Source organism: Idiotropiscis lumnitzeri, chromosome 5, assembly GCF_059441095.1.
Source record: "Idiotropiscis lumnitzeri isolate Australia: NSW breed Sydney's pygmy pipehorse chromosome 5, RoL_Ilum_1.0, whole genome shotgun sequence".
In the NCBI taxonomy this organism is placed as follows: domain Eukaryota; kingdom Metazoa; phylum Chordata; class Actinopteri; order Syngnathiformes; family Syngnathidae; genus Idiotropiscis; species Idiotropiscis lumnitzeri.
The window spans coordinates 5,290,216-5,306,308 of NC_142395.1; the positions used below are offsets into that span (position 1 = coordinate 5,290,216).

Genomic DNA, 16,093 nt, shown 5'->3' on the forward strand with positions numbered 1-16,093 from the left:
CCTTTTACCCTCAAAAGTTGTGTTGTTTTCTAGGTGAATGGAGAATTGTTTTTCGTGTTTATTGTTTGGTTTCAACAGTTTTTTGTATTTGGCAGGAAAAACATCAAAAAGTAAGGTAAGGTTTAAGATATATATATATATATATATATATATATATATATATATATATATATACATATATATATATATATATATATATGGTCAACTCTCTACTTGACACCCACCCGCTTGTTCTCCTATTCTCCTTGCATGTGCACAACGATCTGTGATCACACTCATATCCAGTAGTTATTTAGAGTGTTCAATCAACCTGCCATAGATGCTTTTGGTATGTGGGAAGAAATCAGAGTACCCGGAAAAAAAAGACGCAGGCACAGGGAGAACATGCAAACTCCACGTAGGAAGGCCGGAGCAGGAATCAAACCCATGACCTCTGCACTACGAGGCCATCGTGCTAACCAGTCGCACTCCGTGCTGCTGAAAGATTAATTAATTAAATAAAAATAAATATGAAATTAAATAAATAAATCGCTGTTCTAAAAGGTAAGGGTTGTTGTGTGCGAGATTTCCGCATGGAGATGGCTCTTTTATTTATGACACTTTTGTTTAATGATTTAAAGGTGCATTTATTTATTGATCTCATTTATTTGAATGCATATTTAATGAATGAATTAAACAATTAATTAATTACAATTTTAATTAAAATTTCACGGTGGATTATATATTTATTCACTTTCAGTCCTCCATATTTGTTTGGCCACTAACATTACAACGTCAATGAGACCAAGGCATTTTCAACTTATTTTATTGGTAAACAACGTATCCACATGGGGAGAAACCGATAGTATCTGTTTTGCTTTTTAAAAATGTTCATAATGAAAATGCGTCGTATGCAAGTGTGCAGCTTGACAGCATAGCGGAAGGATGTGCGCAACTGCGCATGCGCAAATTCCCCAGCTGGCTTCTTGTTGACAATTTTGCGATATTCATTTTGCTGTCCTGGCTGCAATGTTTTCATTGCTGGAGTATAAATGAGAATGCTTTCCTTTTGGTATACCCACTTGGGAGGTTCATCGATTGAGTCGTCATAAATATATTCGCCCGGTAAGTAAATTTCATGACCGATTGTAGGTAGCTTCAATGAGCTCATTTGCTCAGGCTACTCCGATGCTAGTTGTGTTAGCATTTAGCTAGCAAGATAAGTTGCCAGGCTAACCAGACTTTATCTACTTGCAGGTCTTGAACTGGTCTGAATGTGGACCTAAGTCCCATATTGAATCTAAGTTGTTGTATAGGCCACCTATACTTTGGCGCACGTTAGCAATTAGCATTTTCGCATGGGAACTATAAGCTATCAACACAAGTCAGGCGATAAATGATAAACGTACCTACTTTTGTATATTTTATTTACCTTAATCATGTGTAAAAATAGCTGTAAATAAACCATTTATTTATCAGCCCATGACTTTTCTTTCTTTCCTTTTTTTTGCAGCGTATTCATGTTGTCTTTTTATTCATTTATTAGCCTATTTAATTCTAAGCCTTATAGTTACACCATTCTAATTTTGTTAAAATACATTACCTAAAGGGTGCATTGCAACGTTAACAAAGTTTTTTTTAAATTTGATATTATTTATTACATTTCTGAATGAAGTTAGCAAGTGAGCAGTTATTGTGTCGCCGTGACGGTGTAGTTCTTGCAATACCAAGCTGCAAGTTAGTAATAGATGCAGCGTTCTCTGGTATGTGACATGAAACCGGTCAAACTTGATTTTTCTTGTTTAGAAAGTCGACTAGCTCAGCGGCAATTCATTAACTAGACCAGGGATCTAAATACTGTTGTGGTTCAGGAGCCACATAAAGCCTAATTCCATAATTAATACAAGACAATACTACTTTATTTATTTACCGCATTTCAAAACAGATGGAGCTGTAATATTCAATGCAATAAGTTGATGTTTCTCTCTATTTTGATACAGAGATGCATTACAATACGTCAATCCATCCGTTGTCTATACCGCTTTATCCTCACAAGGGTCGCGGGTAATTAGAAAAGTTGCTATCCTTAATGATGAATCCTTTTACGAAACATTAACGTCCCCCAATTTCTGAAGGAAACGTTGCCGTTTGATTGAGTTTATTGTGCACATGTACTGTATGCGCTATAACATCACAATGAATGTATAAAATTCTCAAAACCGCAATTGTTTGATCTGTACAAACTAACATGAGAACCACTATATGTAAACGTGATCACCTGCTCTGTGAACTTTATTCATGCATACTTAAAGATGTCCTTTAATAGTCCCATAATGGGGAAATTTGCATGAAAACATGCAAACACAAATATGAACAGAACACTTTTGTTTTTGCTAGCAGTTTTCATGAGTTAGAATTATTGCATTGAATGACCATTTCTTTCCAATATTGTTGACATTTATCAGGTCTATCAAGGCTAGTGTCAGAAAACTTGGCCTCAACTGGTGGATATGAGTCTTCTGAGAGGAGAATGTCCCAGAACAAACAATTAAAAGTACCCAAGAATGGCTATGCAAAAAAACATTGGACTTTTCTGAAGAGTCCTTATCAAAATCTTATTGGATATTCTTGAGAAAAGCTATTACATGCAGTTTGGTAATGTCACCCTTAAGACCTGCGATAGCTAGAGCAGTTGGCTAAACAGAAATAGGCAAAAACACTGTTGAACAAATATCATTGAGGCTTCCATAAATCTTATGATTGCAGTAATTGCTTCAACATGAAAATAAGGGCCTTATTCCTTTTGTCTATGCAAGTATTATAAGTAGAGCCGATTACAGCCCTTCAAACATTGGCCAAAATAATTGACCAAATGGCCGATGTTTGCTGATTGTTTTTACCTTATGCAAGTAACACTGCTTTCATAATTCATTACACATGAATTTATACAATAATCTTGTAAAAACAAGCATTTGCTTCATGTTGAATGACAGGCCCAAAGAATGACTTCAACAAATTTCATATTACAGTATATATTTAAAGAAGCAAGTTTCACAAGAATTGACGGCGATGTCACAGTTTTACATAAAAACAAACTAGTCACGGTTTCTTTAAAAACAGTTAAAAATGGTTAAATGGAATCATGGTGGAACATAAATAAAACTTAAATGTGTTAAACATGACACATATTGAGTGTTAATGGTAACACAAACTCACGTATAACACGGAATGGGTACCGTTCTCATTCGAACCGGTTTTGTTCCTATTCGCGGTACATGGGAATCAATGCCGGTACTCGACAACGCCAATTTTTGGTATTTTTTCCCTGTTATTTGTCATAAGGAATGTTAATCAAGTTAATTATAAAATGTAAAAAAAGGAAGTAATTCAACGATAATTCTTCATTTGAAATGGGCATTCTACTAAATGTTGCTGGTCCGTCACTCATCATCCTTCAGTGGTCTGGGTACCCTTTGTTCATTCCTCAGTCCGTCATTTTTTTCAAGTCGATCCAATCTGCAATCGTCTGTTGGTCAGTCAGTCCGACAAGTCGTCTGTCAGTTAGCCAGTCAGAGGTCTGTTGGTCCATTTCATGTACTTATTTGCCATTTTATTGAACTGGTGTCTGCCTGCAGCAGTTTTAACTCCAAAAATGCCCAGAAGTTGTAATTTTAAGTTTAATACAATACAATACAATTGTCTTTATGTAGCGCATTTCACAACAGCTGGAGCTGTAACAAAGACCAGTGACCACACGGTGTTTATGTCGCATAAGCAGTGATTATGGTAAGCTTTTGTCTCAAGGTATGTGCTTCCAAGCTGCAAATATTTTGGAGTGCTCACCTTACCTCACCTGTTCAACACTACATGAGAAAAGACTGAGCGAGCTGTAGATGCCTTCATGATGTTAAATTATTGAACATTTAATTGTTCATTTCTAAAGGAATTTGTTTATACACTCATGGCATGGGGACAAAATTATTTTTCTGAGATTAAAGTTTTTTTAAATATTGACAATTTATATAAATATTAATGGACATCTGTGAAACATACAATACATACAACATACTATTTGGAGAAGGCACCCTTCAAACCTGAGAAGGTTTGGTATTTTTTCCTCATAAATGCCTGCTGAGACATGCTCAATGAGAGTTACAGAAATTGTTTGCAGTGAATCGCTCACAAGGTTGTGCAATATAATGCAAACCCAGTTCCAATGAAGTAGGAACGTTGTGTTAAACATAAAAACAGACTATTAGGATTTTCAAATATATGAATAGATATGTAACTTGGGGTGGTACGCCGGACGACTGGTACGTCCACCTCACACTGTAGAGGTCGTGAGTTTGAATCTGGCCCCGGCCTTCCTGTGTGGAGCTTGCATGTTCTCCCCGTGTCTCTGTGGGTTTTCTCCAGGTACTCCGTTTTCCTCCCATGTTCCAAGAACATGCATGAACACTCAAAATTGTCCCCTGGTGTGAGTGTTTGTTTTTCATGTGTGAGCATTAAAGATAAAAGAACTAGGCAAAGGTTCCCACAGAAATTTTCAAGGACAAGATTTTTAATGTTCAAATTGATGAACCTTTTAGCAAATAATCATGTACTTAAAATTTTATGGCTGCAACACGTTCCAAGAAAGCTGGGACACGGTCATGTTTACCACCGTCTCTCATCACCATTTCTTTTAACATCAATCCATAAACGTTTGGGAACTGAGGACACTAATTGTAGAAGCTTTGAAGGTGGAATTCTTTCACATTCTTGTTTATGTATCGCTTCATTTGTTCAACAGTCTGGTTGTCATATTTTACGAGTCATAATACTGCACATAGGGAGACAGGTCTGTACTGCAGGCAGGCCAGTCTAGTACCTGCGCTTTTTGACTACGGACCCATGCTGTGGTAACACGTGTGGAATGTGGTTTGGCGTTGTCTTGCTGAAATAAGTAGGGTCCTCCATGAAAAAGGCGTTGCTTGGATGGCAGCATATTTCTATTTGTATGTTACGTGTACCATTGGCACTAGCATAGCCCCATGCCATCACAGATGCTGGTTTCTGAACTTGGCATCCATATCAGTCGAGATGATTCTTTTCCTCTTTGGCCCAGAGGACACAATGTCCACAATTTCCGAAACAAATCTGAATTGTCGAGGTGTCAGACCACATAACTCTTTTCCCCTTTGCATCAGTCCATATTAGATGAGCTCAGGCCCAGAGAAGCCGTCTGAGTTTCTGGGTGTTGTCAATAAATTCCATTTTTTTGTCTAGTAGAGTTTTAAGTTGCACTTACTGACATTGGTTTTCTGAAGTGTTCCAGAGCCCATGTGGTGATGTCCTTTGCACATTTATGTTGGATTTGATGCAGTGGTGCCTGACGGATCGAAGGTTACTGGCATTTATTGTCGGTCTTTGGTTTTGCCGCTTACATGTAGTGATTTTTTTCCAGATTCTCTGAACCTATTGATGATGATGATGATGATGATAAAGAAATCCCTAAATTCCTTGCAATTGTTCATTGAGGAATCTTGTCATTAAACTGTTTGACTATTTTCACATGCCGTTGTTCACAACGCGGTGAGCCTTGCCCCATCCCTGCTTGTGAGTGACTGAGTAATTCAGGGAAGCTCCTTTTCTACCCTATGATGGCACTGACCAGCTGTTCACCTGTGGGATGTTCCATACAAGTGGTTGATGATTCCTCAACTCTTTCAAGCTTTGCCACCTGTGCCAGATTTTTTGGAACGAGATGCATCTATAACATTCCAAGTTAATGATTATTTGTTAAAAATAAATAATTGTCTGATTGAATATTATATATCTTGTCTTTGTAGTGTATCCAATTAAATATAGTTTCAACAAGATTTGCAAATCATTGTAGTCTGTTTTTATTAATAACACAACATCCCAACTTCATTAGAATTTGGTTTGTACTTTTTAGGTATTTATTTATTATTAATTTGGTCAGCTTTAGGTTATGTCACTGACCTCTGTGTTTTCTTTCTTTATTCATGGATTTGTTCCCACGTGATGATAATAGACCTTTAAATCCTTTATCAAATGACGGTTTATGGATTGTGAATAGTTTTTGTGTCTGCTGTGTTTTAAGGTCTGAACCATGCTGAAGTGGTTTTCTAATGACGAAGGAGAGGCTGGCGCAGGAGTAAGTATCTGTGCATGAACTTGAACTTTAATGACTTAAGTGGTCACATATTTGTATCAGGTGACTGGCATGAGGGCCCGGTGAGAATCTCAGCAATGTTCAAAACACATTATAGTTCTGTGTAAGTTACGATAACTGACTCAATGTATAAAAAAAACCCTGTCAAAAATATTCCAATTCTTTATATATGACAGCTTCATTGTAACATGCCCCCCTTGAGTTGGTTGCATTTGACAAATTTGATTCACAGTTTGAAAGTTTTGCGTGACTCTCGACGCGGTGTTGATTCCTCGTCAATATAGTCCGTTGTTTATCATACTGGTAATTATGTTCAGCATTTACATGGCAGGATGTTGATCATTAGCATTGGCAGTTTCACATTTACTGCAAGTGTTAAGCATTTATCAAATCAAACTCGACGTACCGAGCACAAGTGATTTTGTTGACTGATTTTATATTATTCTCGTATGTTATTCAGATTTTACTCCGTTTAAATGTGTTGAGTTCTGAACACCACTTTGCACCAGACACATACCGTATGGTCACTGGACATGCATTCACAAGTCTCGTCTGCTCTCTCTTTCAGGCCTCAGGCGCTCCTCATGGAGGCGGCAGAAGTGGAGAAGTTCAAGCTGAAGAAATGGCAGACAGACTTGTTCAAACTCAGCAGCTCGTCACTCAGCTGAAAGAGCTGATTCGAGAGAAGGATGCAACACTCTGTACCAAAGATGAACAACTCAAGGTGTCGACTTTGTATCCCTAAGTCTTTATACCCAGCCATCCATCCGTTTTCTATTACACACATTCTTACTTGTGGTCAATCATGCATCTTTTATTGAAATTTAATATGGCTTATCAAAATAAAATTTTTGATTTGATCAATATAGTAGGTGTGACAAAAAACAAGTGTGTGGCAGTCTTTCTCATGACGCAGTGCCAATTGCTATTGCTATCCGCTTATGTTGGGCGCCTTTACACTGACTACAACCACGCGATTGCCTTGTGACCCTTGACAGGGAAGTAAAGCTATAGCAGCGTTGCTCAGTGACCGGCTGAACCAATGATGAATAGATGTTATGACAGATGGCTCATTAATATTGTAGCATCACTAATTACACTGGGCAACAATTTGAATTTTTATGACAATTAGAAGTAAAATTGGCATGCTACTTCCAAAATTGCAGTCATTTTTTTTCCCTAGCACATCAAGTTTTTTTTTTCTTCTCAGCCTACCAGAGATGTAAGATTCCATTGATTAGCTGTATTATTCGGATTGGAATGTTCTATAGTTACATTGAAACTTGTTTGAGGCAATTTGATGAGAGGTGTGTGCAGCTCCTGGTAGGTCAGTAATATCAATATCAGAACAGAAAGCTTGCATAGTATAAATTAAGAGGATTGCTGGCTTTTCTCTTAAAATTGTAACCATGGTCACCCTGTTGTTTGTTCTATTTAGATTTGTGCTTTTATTTTTTTAGTTTTCAAAGCTTTTAACTTTTTTTACATAAATACAGTTATTTCACATTTTTGTTCCCCAGTCTAATCAATCTTTTTGTCAATTTCACCTGGTGCGCTAGATATACGGAAAAAAAAGTAGTGTCTTGCAAGTGATGTGCCGACGCTGCGCTGAGGCTCATATTGGCACTGAGGTTCATGAGCAAAAATCACAACAACTGGTTCACATAAAAAAATGGAAATTTAAAAAAAAAAATTTGTAAATATATATTTGGCATTGTTCAGCGAAATAATACTTTAAAATTGAAGTAAAGAACTGATTTCCTGCTCTGCAGTGAACCTTAAATTCGCAACCTGGGAATAAAGCCAAAATCAGCTGATTATGGCCCTTCGAACATCGTCCAAATGTATATTTGCCGATTGTTTTTCACCTTTATTTACCCTAACCATTTATAGCAGTTGTATGCAAGTGACATTGCTTTCTTTTATTAATTAATGGCCTTATAACTCGATTAATGAAATTCATTGTGGCACGCAGTGCATTGTATGATTGAAAAAGGCAAGATCTTTTTTTTAACCATTTTTTTACAGGTGACCCCCACTATTTGCGATGAATAGGGATCAGGCTGACCCATGATTAGCAACAAAAAAACTTGTATAATCGACAACCATTGAAATGCTTTGCGGCAAAAGAGTTATTTTAATCATTATGTTGTCTAATTAAGTGGACGAGTAATCGGTAAACTGTATTTTTTTTCTGACAAAAATCATCATCGGACTCAAAAAATCCTTCTTGGTCAGACCCTAGATATGACCTTGTTTCTTACTCAATTAAATGATTGGCTACTACGAAGAAAGATCATAGACTATGGTGTCACTGCTTCAGATGGAGAAGGAGGCGTGTGAGGCGAAACTGTCAAAGTTGCGTCTCCAAAACAAGGCAAAGGTGACTTCTCTTACCACACAGCTAGAAGAAATGAAGAAACAGATGGGAGGCCAGAACACACCAACACACACCAGGAAGGTAAACATACTCTTCTATGATGGCTGTCACTTATATAGCGCTTTGCTACCTTCAGTACTCAAAGCGCGTCACACTACTATGCTGCACTAACAAGAGGTTCATGGAATCACTCCATCTTTTTGTCAAACTTTATCCTCCTATTCAATCCAACTACTTGAAGATGCTATGAGAAGTTTCACACGACAATTTTCAACCAATACATTTTGTGTTCTGTCAACTGTAACTTATGTGTAACATGTTTATCATTGTAAAGTAAATAAGACTCTTTATGATGGAACTCAAATGTATCCACACCCTGTTCAAATGCTATTTTCTTGTGATATAAAAATCTAAGACTAAAATTAATTTCAAAACATTTTCCATAATTATTTTAAAAAATGTGAGCATATTGTTCTGTTTCACTTTAAGCTGTATTGAGATAGATTTCGGAGGAAATTACACATTTATACTCAGCAGTACCATATTGAAATGAATCGTAATCCCTTTCTAACAATCTATAAAAGATGACTTAGGAGAAAAATTATCTGGGGAGAAATCACTTGGCTTTTTTTCTTAACACAATGAATGGTCCAGCTCACTTATGTTACAGTACAAAATCAAAAAACGAGGCTTCGATCCTCCAATCTGCAATTTTCCCAGTCGTCGTGGTTGGGATGTCAAATGTTAAATATTCAATTGGAGATTATAATGCCCAAAGGATGAAATATTAAACAAATCTTTTGGTCCCCTAATACTTTAGTACAGGACTATATAAACACCAAAATATCAGTAGTTTGTTAAAAAAAAAATAGAGGGAGAGGGAAAGAGAGAGGAAATATTTTGTGTTCAATTGTTTTAAAGTTTTCACATTAAATGTATATTTTTCATTTTCTGAAAAGCTTTGTGATCAGTATCCTTAAGGTTGTTAGTTCAACTAATCAAATAAAGCAAATGTGAAGTTGTTTAGCTATCAGCTATTTTTTTCACAGCTTTTTTTCCTGAGGTTCTAGGTTTTTGCCCGGTTATCGTCTCAGTACCGGTATCAAAGTATTTTATGCAGTTGTAGTATTAAGGTGAAAATGTTGGTATTGTGACAACACTAGTTCAAAACATCATGTCAGCTGACTATGTTTACATGCCATCAATATTCGGGTTAAGGTCAAAATTACAGTTTCAGAAACATGTCGCGTAACCCGTTGACATGGTTGAGCAGACAGTTACACCCAAGTACACGGTAATTGCGAATAATTGGATGTCACTTACGCTTTGTACTTTCTACCGTCAATAAAAGAAATGATATTCATTAATAAAGTAATTGCAAATGGTCTTTGACTTATATAGCGCTTTCCCACCTTTTGAAATGCTTCACTTTGACGTCACCTTCACCTACTGACGGCGAAGCATCAGGAGCAACTGGTGGTTTAGTATCTTGCTCAAGGACACTTCGAAGTACGTCTTGTACTCAAAAGACCTTTGCAGACCGAGTATGTACGGAACACAAACCAATGTTCCTTTCAATGGTGCTTTTCCGATACGCGTTTATATGACCATATATTTGTGTTATATTGAGGAATTTGCGGGCACCTGGAGTATTGTTAATATTCGAGTTTTCAAATGTTTGTTGACTCAGGAAGCCGACAGCCTTTTTCTTGATAGCTGGCGATGAAGAGAAATGTCACCATGGCAATGAGCCATTTTAATCTCACAACTCAAAGACTGTGGTTTGTTCCTCAGCCCTTGTGACGGGACATCAAAAAACTGCACACTGATAGAGAGTACTACACTAAAAGCCTGAGTGCTGTAATGAAATACAATACGATAAAGCCCAAGTTATTGCAACAAAATGGTGGTTTGAGAGTGTGCATTTTTCTCCTTAAAATATTGTCTTGAATTTATTTTTCTGTTGAGTTGGAGAGGTTGTAGGGGCACATTAAAGGTAGAAATTTTAAAGATGTTCTTGGTCTCATTTTCCCAAAAACTTTTTCATTGTCATTTTAACAGGTATGTGTGTATACTTTTTAAGTCCATTGTATGCAATTTCATTTGCAATTCATTCATTATCCTTCTAGAGTCCATCAGAAGGAGGAGAGCAAGCCTCTCGGGGGAAAATTGTCTTGCTGAAGAAGAAGGTCGAGGAGCTAGAACAGCACCTTGCACAGAGCGAGAAGGAGATCGAAAAGAAGGCAAGAACTCTCTTGTTTCAAATATTAGAAGATTCTTCATCTTTGCCAGACCACACAACATAAGAATGAAAATCAGGCATTTAACTGTTTTGGTCATATTAGCCCCTTTTGCACCAACAAGCCCAGGAACATTTAGTTTCTGGTAAAAGAAGGTCATGGTAGCAAAGGTTCCTGTGGCCCAGGTGATTTGCATCCCCACCGCAACTCATAGTTCTTGGTAGACTCATGCAAATGAGACTGATGACATGTCTGTGGGAGGTGTTGTGTACTTTGTTACTCATTACTGACACCCTATGGCTCTTAAACGTCATTGCAGTTAGACAATTCAGTCAACTTTAATATTGTGTATCTTAATCTAAATTTTATACATATAGGATGACTTTAAAATGTACAATCATGATTCAAATGTGTCAACATGAAAATCAGAGTGGAAGTGTTTGCTTAAGGCTTATGATCAGCTTTTTTTATTTATCCTTTATCAAGATAAGGCAGTTGAAAACTGATTCTCATTTGCAATGCCGTCCAGGCTGCAAACAGTCAGTTGAGGCTTTTTTATATAGATTTTGTTCTGAAAATGTTTTACCCTAATGCACATAATAGCTGAACCTATTTGCAGCCTGTCATGGAAATTAATATGTACTTAATATGTAGCTTGACTCTATCACATTGTTTGTGTACATATATATATATATATATATATATATATATATATATATATATATATATATAGTTGCTTTTATTTTTGCCTTGTTATACTCTGCTGTCTGCAACTTGGTCGGCATTGCAATTAACTAACCTGGATTATTAAAAGTTAAATTGAATACATGGCTTCACTGATGCAGTGTTGTTTTCGTCAACGATGACGAAAATATTTCGTAAACGCCCCTCTTTTTCGTGACGATAATAAGACGAGGTTATTCGATGACAAAAACATGACGTGACGTACAGGAATTTCCGTTGACGAGACGGGTCAAAATTGTTAGCGTGTGGTTTGTCAGACGCTCAAAATTCATGACATCGCTTCCTATTGTACATGTAATCTGTCTTTCAAAAAATGCAATGCTGGTGCAACCTGTCCTTCGTTTGGGCACGCCCACCAACGGGGCTGCACGCAGGGCGCATGCGCCGCGCACAGACCCGAACATGTCTGCGGTCATTCATCTGGGCTCACACGCGCTGACACGCTTTTCTTTGACAGACCATGGCGACCGTGACTCTTGGTAGGCTACTTCGTTCTGATAACAGCCAGCTGTTAAGAGTAAACAAGACATGTTTGATAGAGTTTGTACTTGTGGTACTGTATTATAGAAAAAGTCTACTACAAGTTTGTGTAGTTCAAACATTTTTATTTTTATGTTGCTTTAAGTGAAATAAAGCCACAAGCGTTGCCAAATAAAACGTTTTGGTTCTCGGCTTATTTTGGAGCAATGAGCTGAGATTCCACTGTGACCACTTTTATCTGTTTGTAATGCATAATCCTTCTTAGTCCATCAGAAAGTCTTTGCTATTGGGTGGAAACCTTGTATGCCTATTTTTAACTAAAACCCTTTTGAATTTTCATAGAAAAAAATTCACGAAAATAGACTGAAAGTTTTTTTGCGTTTCCGTTGACTAAAATTAGACTAAAACCTTTTTTAGTTTTCGTCGACTAAAACTAGACTAAAACCTTTTGGCGTTTTCGTCGACTAAAATCTGACGAAAACGAAATAAGCATTTTTGTCCAATGACTTAGACTAAATATAAAAATTCCTAGCAAAAATAACACTGCACTAATGTTTACAGCAGCGTGAAGTAAGTTTTGGTGAAAAAGAAAAGAAAAAGAACAAATTATACATTGTGACTTTTTATTTGTGCCCTTTAAAATAAAAAAAAAAAAACAAGGACAGCCAGAAGCCGCGCTGAATTTTTCTAGTCCTGCTCTCGGGCGAACTCGACATTGTCCGCAACTTGGAGAAGTGTCTTGCCACATGTCATTTTCTGCCCCAGTGAACTCTTTCCTGGCTTGCAATTTCCGTTTCTGTGATTGAATCTAAGGTCCCATCCCTTGTGTGTTTTCCTATTGACATAGAAATGCAAAATAAATTACAATTGATGACAGAATTGTCCTACAAGTTACTGTACGTGAAACGTCTTACTGACACGGGCGAACGCTGGATGAGAGTTGCTGCTTGGTAGCCTGATGAAGAGCTCACACTTATCTCTGCATTGGAAACGTTTTCAGCATGTGTATCCGTAACAGCCGTAGATCAAAAAATGTGAGTACATGAGTTCTGTAATTGAGTTTAGAAAGGTGGAAATTAAAACTATGTTGTCATCAGCGTCTTATTGTTATAAGTAACTAAAAAGTGATGCTGATCATTTCTGTAACAGCTGACAAATGAAATAAAAACAAAGTATTTATGTGATTATAAGAGGTATTTTCCGTCATGCCTCTGAAACAGCGCAACACATCAGGATCCAGGAAGAGTTGTTTTTTTTCCATTTCTGCTTACATTTGGACATACAAATGCAAAATGAATACCAGAAAATAATTTAAGTGTCCTATAGGACATTCAATGCTTTAGTCGCTCCGCTTCTGTGTAGGCGATGATGGACAGCTCACAATTTTTTCCCTTGAAACTGTCTCAAAATATCCATCCAGACAGCTGTAAATCAAAATACATAAGTTCACTATTAGATCAAAAGGGCCTTCAATGTTGTCGAACATTTATTTAGGTGCATTTTCCCTGTATGAAAAGGCAATGTTTATGTTCAAAGTGAGTATAAAAGTAGCTTAAAAAAATTAATACACTTTCTGTAAATATGAATGAAAAATTAATACTTAGAATGGGTAACTATTTTCAGTGCAATGTAGTCATTAAACACATGCGCTCACACCATTTGGGTTTATGTAAATTACTACAACATATAGCTAACTAAATGACAATATTACAAGTATTACCGTGAGTATTTTGTGTTTACCTTCGTCAGCCGTGCCACACACAGAATCCTTTGCACCGGTTTTAAAGACTGACCGATGGCGTTGAGTTGGTTATACTGTTTGCTCACTCGACAGTCATTTCCACTATGGCTGTTGTGACTTGTGATCTTTTTAAGTCTTCATGTTTTAATTATGCAGCTTCAATGGACTTGTTTTGTCGTGTGAACAGTGTTAAACCCGCCTTGCTTTGGCAGTAATAAGCTGGCATGTGCTGGTTGGGCCGTTTGCTTTGTCACCTGAATATGCTCAAAAGAGCTTATGCTTAGTCGCCGTCTCGATAGGCTATTCATTTGCTTTTCCTTCATTTTTAGAATATTGGACGAGCGAGCACAGCTCTTGCACACTTGTTAGCATTTACCAGTAGCTAATGGCGGCGCTAAAAACACTCCCCCCAAGTTCGATCTACCAATCAGCGTTGGGCAGCGCAATCCGGACCTAGCAAGAATTCCTGGTAGAATCTTTTTGGCCCTGGTCGACAACAGGGCCACCGAATGGCCTTGGGTAAATGACATACATGGGTAAATGGTTTTGGTGGAAATAAAAGGCCAACTCATTTTACCTAGGTAAATCTAAAAGTTCCTCTGAAGGTTCCTGCGGTGGAAAAGGGGCTGTTGTGTGTGTACGCTGCTCTCATAATGTCATTGCAGAACACAAAACACATCAGGCTTCTGTTCCACGGCCAATCGAGAAGCCAATCTTCCAAATCTGGCCCCGGGGACGCCCCACGAAGGATTGGAGGGAGACTATCTATCTCCCAGTTAGCCGGGAATTCCTTGGTTTCTCCCGAAAGAGCCTGGGGCCAAACTCAGTTTCCGACCCCTGCCATACAATGTGTTGATAAACTAGCTCTTGTCTTCACTGAAATTTTCAACACCTCATTGGTGGCATGCCGTATGTCCTTAAGTCCTCCACTATTGTCCCTGCCCCCAAGATACCACACATTACAGGACTCAACTACTACAGGTCTGTGGCGCTAATGTCTGCAGTCACATCATCCTTTGAACGTCTGGTCCTCCCTCACCTGATATATCAAACTGTTGGAAAATGCCCATTCAGACACATAATGGTAGTCTACAAATACATTTCTTGTTTGGTTGTTAATTACCTGATGGAGCAGGCTGAAAGCATGTTGATTATTTTCATGCTACTTACAGATGGTCCTTGCTTTGGAATGACTCGTGGCTGTCACTCACTTTATTTTGTTGTTTACATGCTTAGGTGACCTGACATCCGTATTGCTACTTATACTGTATATCCAGCAGACTCTGCTTCTCTTTGTTTCTCATCCATGTACTCCTTTTGTTTGGCGCTACTTAATCTATCTACACAGAAATGAATGGGCAGCAGTGGTGTTTTAGGAAATTTGAAAACATTGACAATCTTTCTTTAGAGGACAGAGCTTGAAGCACAACGGCTGCGAGGTGAAGAAATGGATGTTATGCTGACAGAGAAGGACAGGAAGTTGGCAGAGAAGGAGGCCTACATTATTCACTTGCAGACAGCAATGGCAGGAGACCAGCCCATCACATCAACACAGCAAAAGGTTCTTTTTCGCTGAAACAATTTGCATAATCATGTTCTTGAAGTTTAATCTAGCAATCAACATTAAATCTCATAATTATGATCTATTCTCCACATTTTGAGATTCCACTGTACTATCCTTTCTCAGGTAGATGAAGACCATGGAGCAAAGCAGGAACTTCAGCAGCTGGTGCAGAGCCTGACCAAGAAGGTTGGCGAAGCAGAGGAGCGCTATAGTTTGCTCCAGGAGCAGACAGACAGCCTCAAGGAGCTTCTGGACACGGAGAAGGAGCAGTACAGTCAGAAAGAGAGCATGTACAAGCAGAATGTAGGTTTCTATGCTGTTGTTATCCACTTATAGCATAAAAGGCACAGAATGTTTACATTATTTTAAGACTTGAAGTGAAGCAGTTTCACTTTGCTGTTTTCACACCAAAATGAGGATGGTACATATTGAATCGCAAAACTGAGACTCAAACACCGACCGTTAAAAGTAGTCATCTGTATTTGGAGCCATTCTCATCTTGACTTGATTGTCAGTGAGTAATTATCAATTCGTCTGACTGACTTAATTACAGAAGAGCTTTTTTTTAAATTCAATTTAGCTTTGCTTATAGACAGGAAAATAGTTTACTGTTACGTACAATGTGTGTTTAAGAAATAAAAACTGTTGATTCTATATTGCTATACATCTTTTTTATATTGCGCTTAAAAAAACAGCTGTTCATTCAATATATTGTCATATTTTCATGAATAACATTGGCTTCAGTTCCCTGGGATTAACCTGCAAAAACAACAAAAAATGCTCCACT

At 37.7% G+C, this 16,093-nt stretch overlaps 1 protein-coding gene across 4 annotated transcripts in view; it reads left to right on the plus strand.

Annotated features, from left to right (window-relative positions):
- Positions 1–932: 932 nt before the first annotated feature.
- The window catches only part of LOC148336461 (golgin subfamily B member 1-like), a 56,103-nt gene continuing 40,942 nt past the window's right edge, over positions 933–16,093 (plus strand). For all 4 annotated transcript variants that reach the window (XM_088296961.1, XM_088296963.1, XM_088296962.1 and 1 more), the window contains exons 1-7: positions 933–1,104; positions 6,086–6,139; positions 6,726–6,881; positions 8,481–8,618; positions 10,667–10,780; positions 15,151–15,303; positions 15,430–15,609. In XM_088296961.1, coding sequence (XP_088153087.1) covers positions 6,095–6,139; positions 6,726–6,881; positions 8,481–8,618; positions 10,667–10,780; positions 15,151–15,303; positions 15,430–15,609 — 786 coding nt within the window. In that variant the 5' untranslated portion in view covers positions 933–1,104; positions 6,086–6,094. The remainder of the gene's footprint in view (positions 1,105–6,085; positions 6,140–6,725; positions 6,882–8,480; positions 8,619–10,666; positions 10,781–15,150; positions 15,304–15,429; positions 15,610–16,093) is intronic.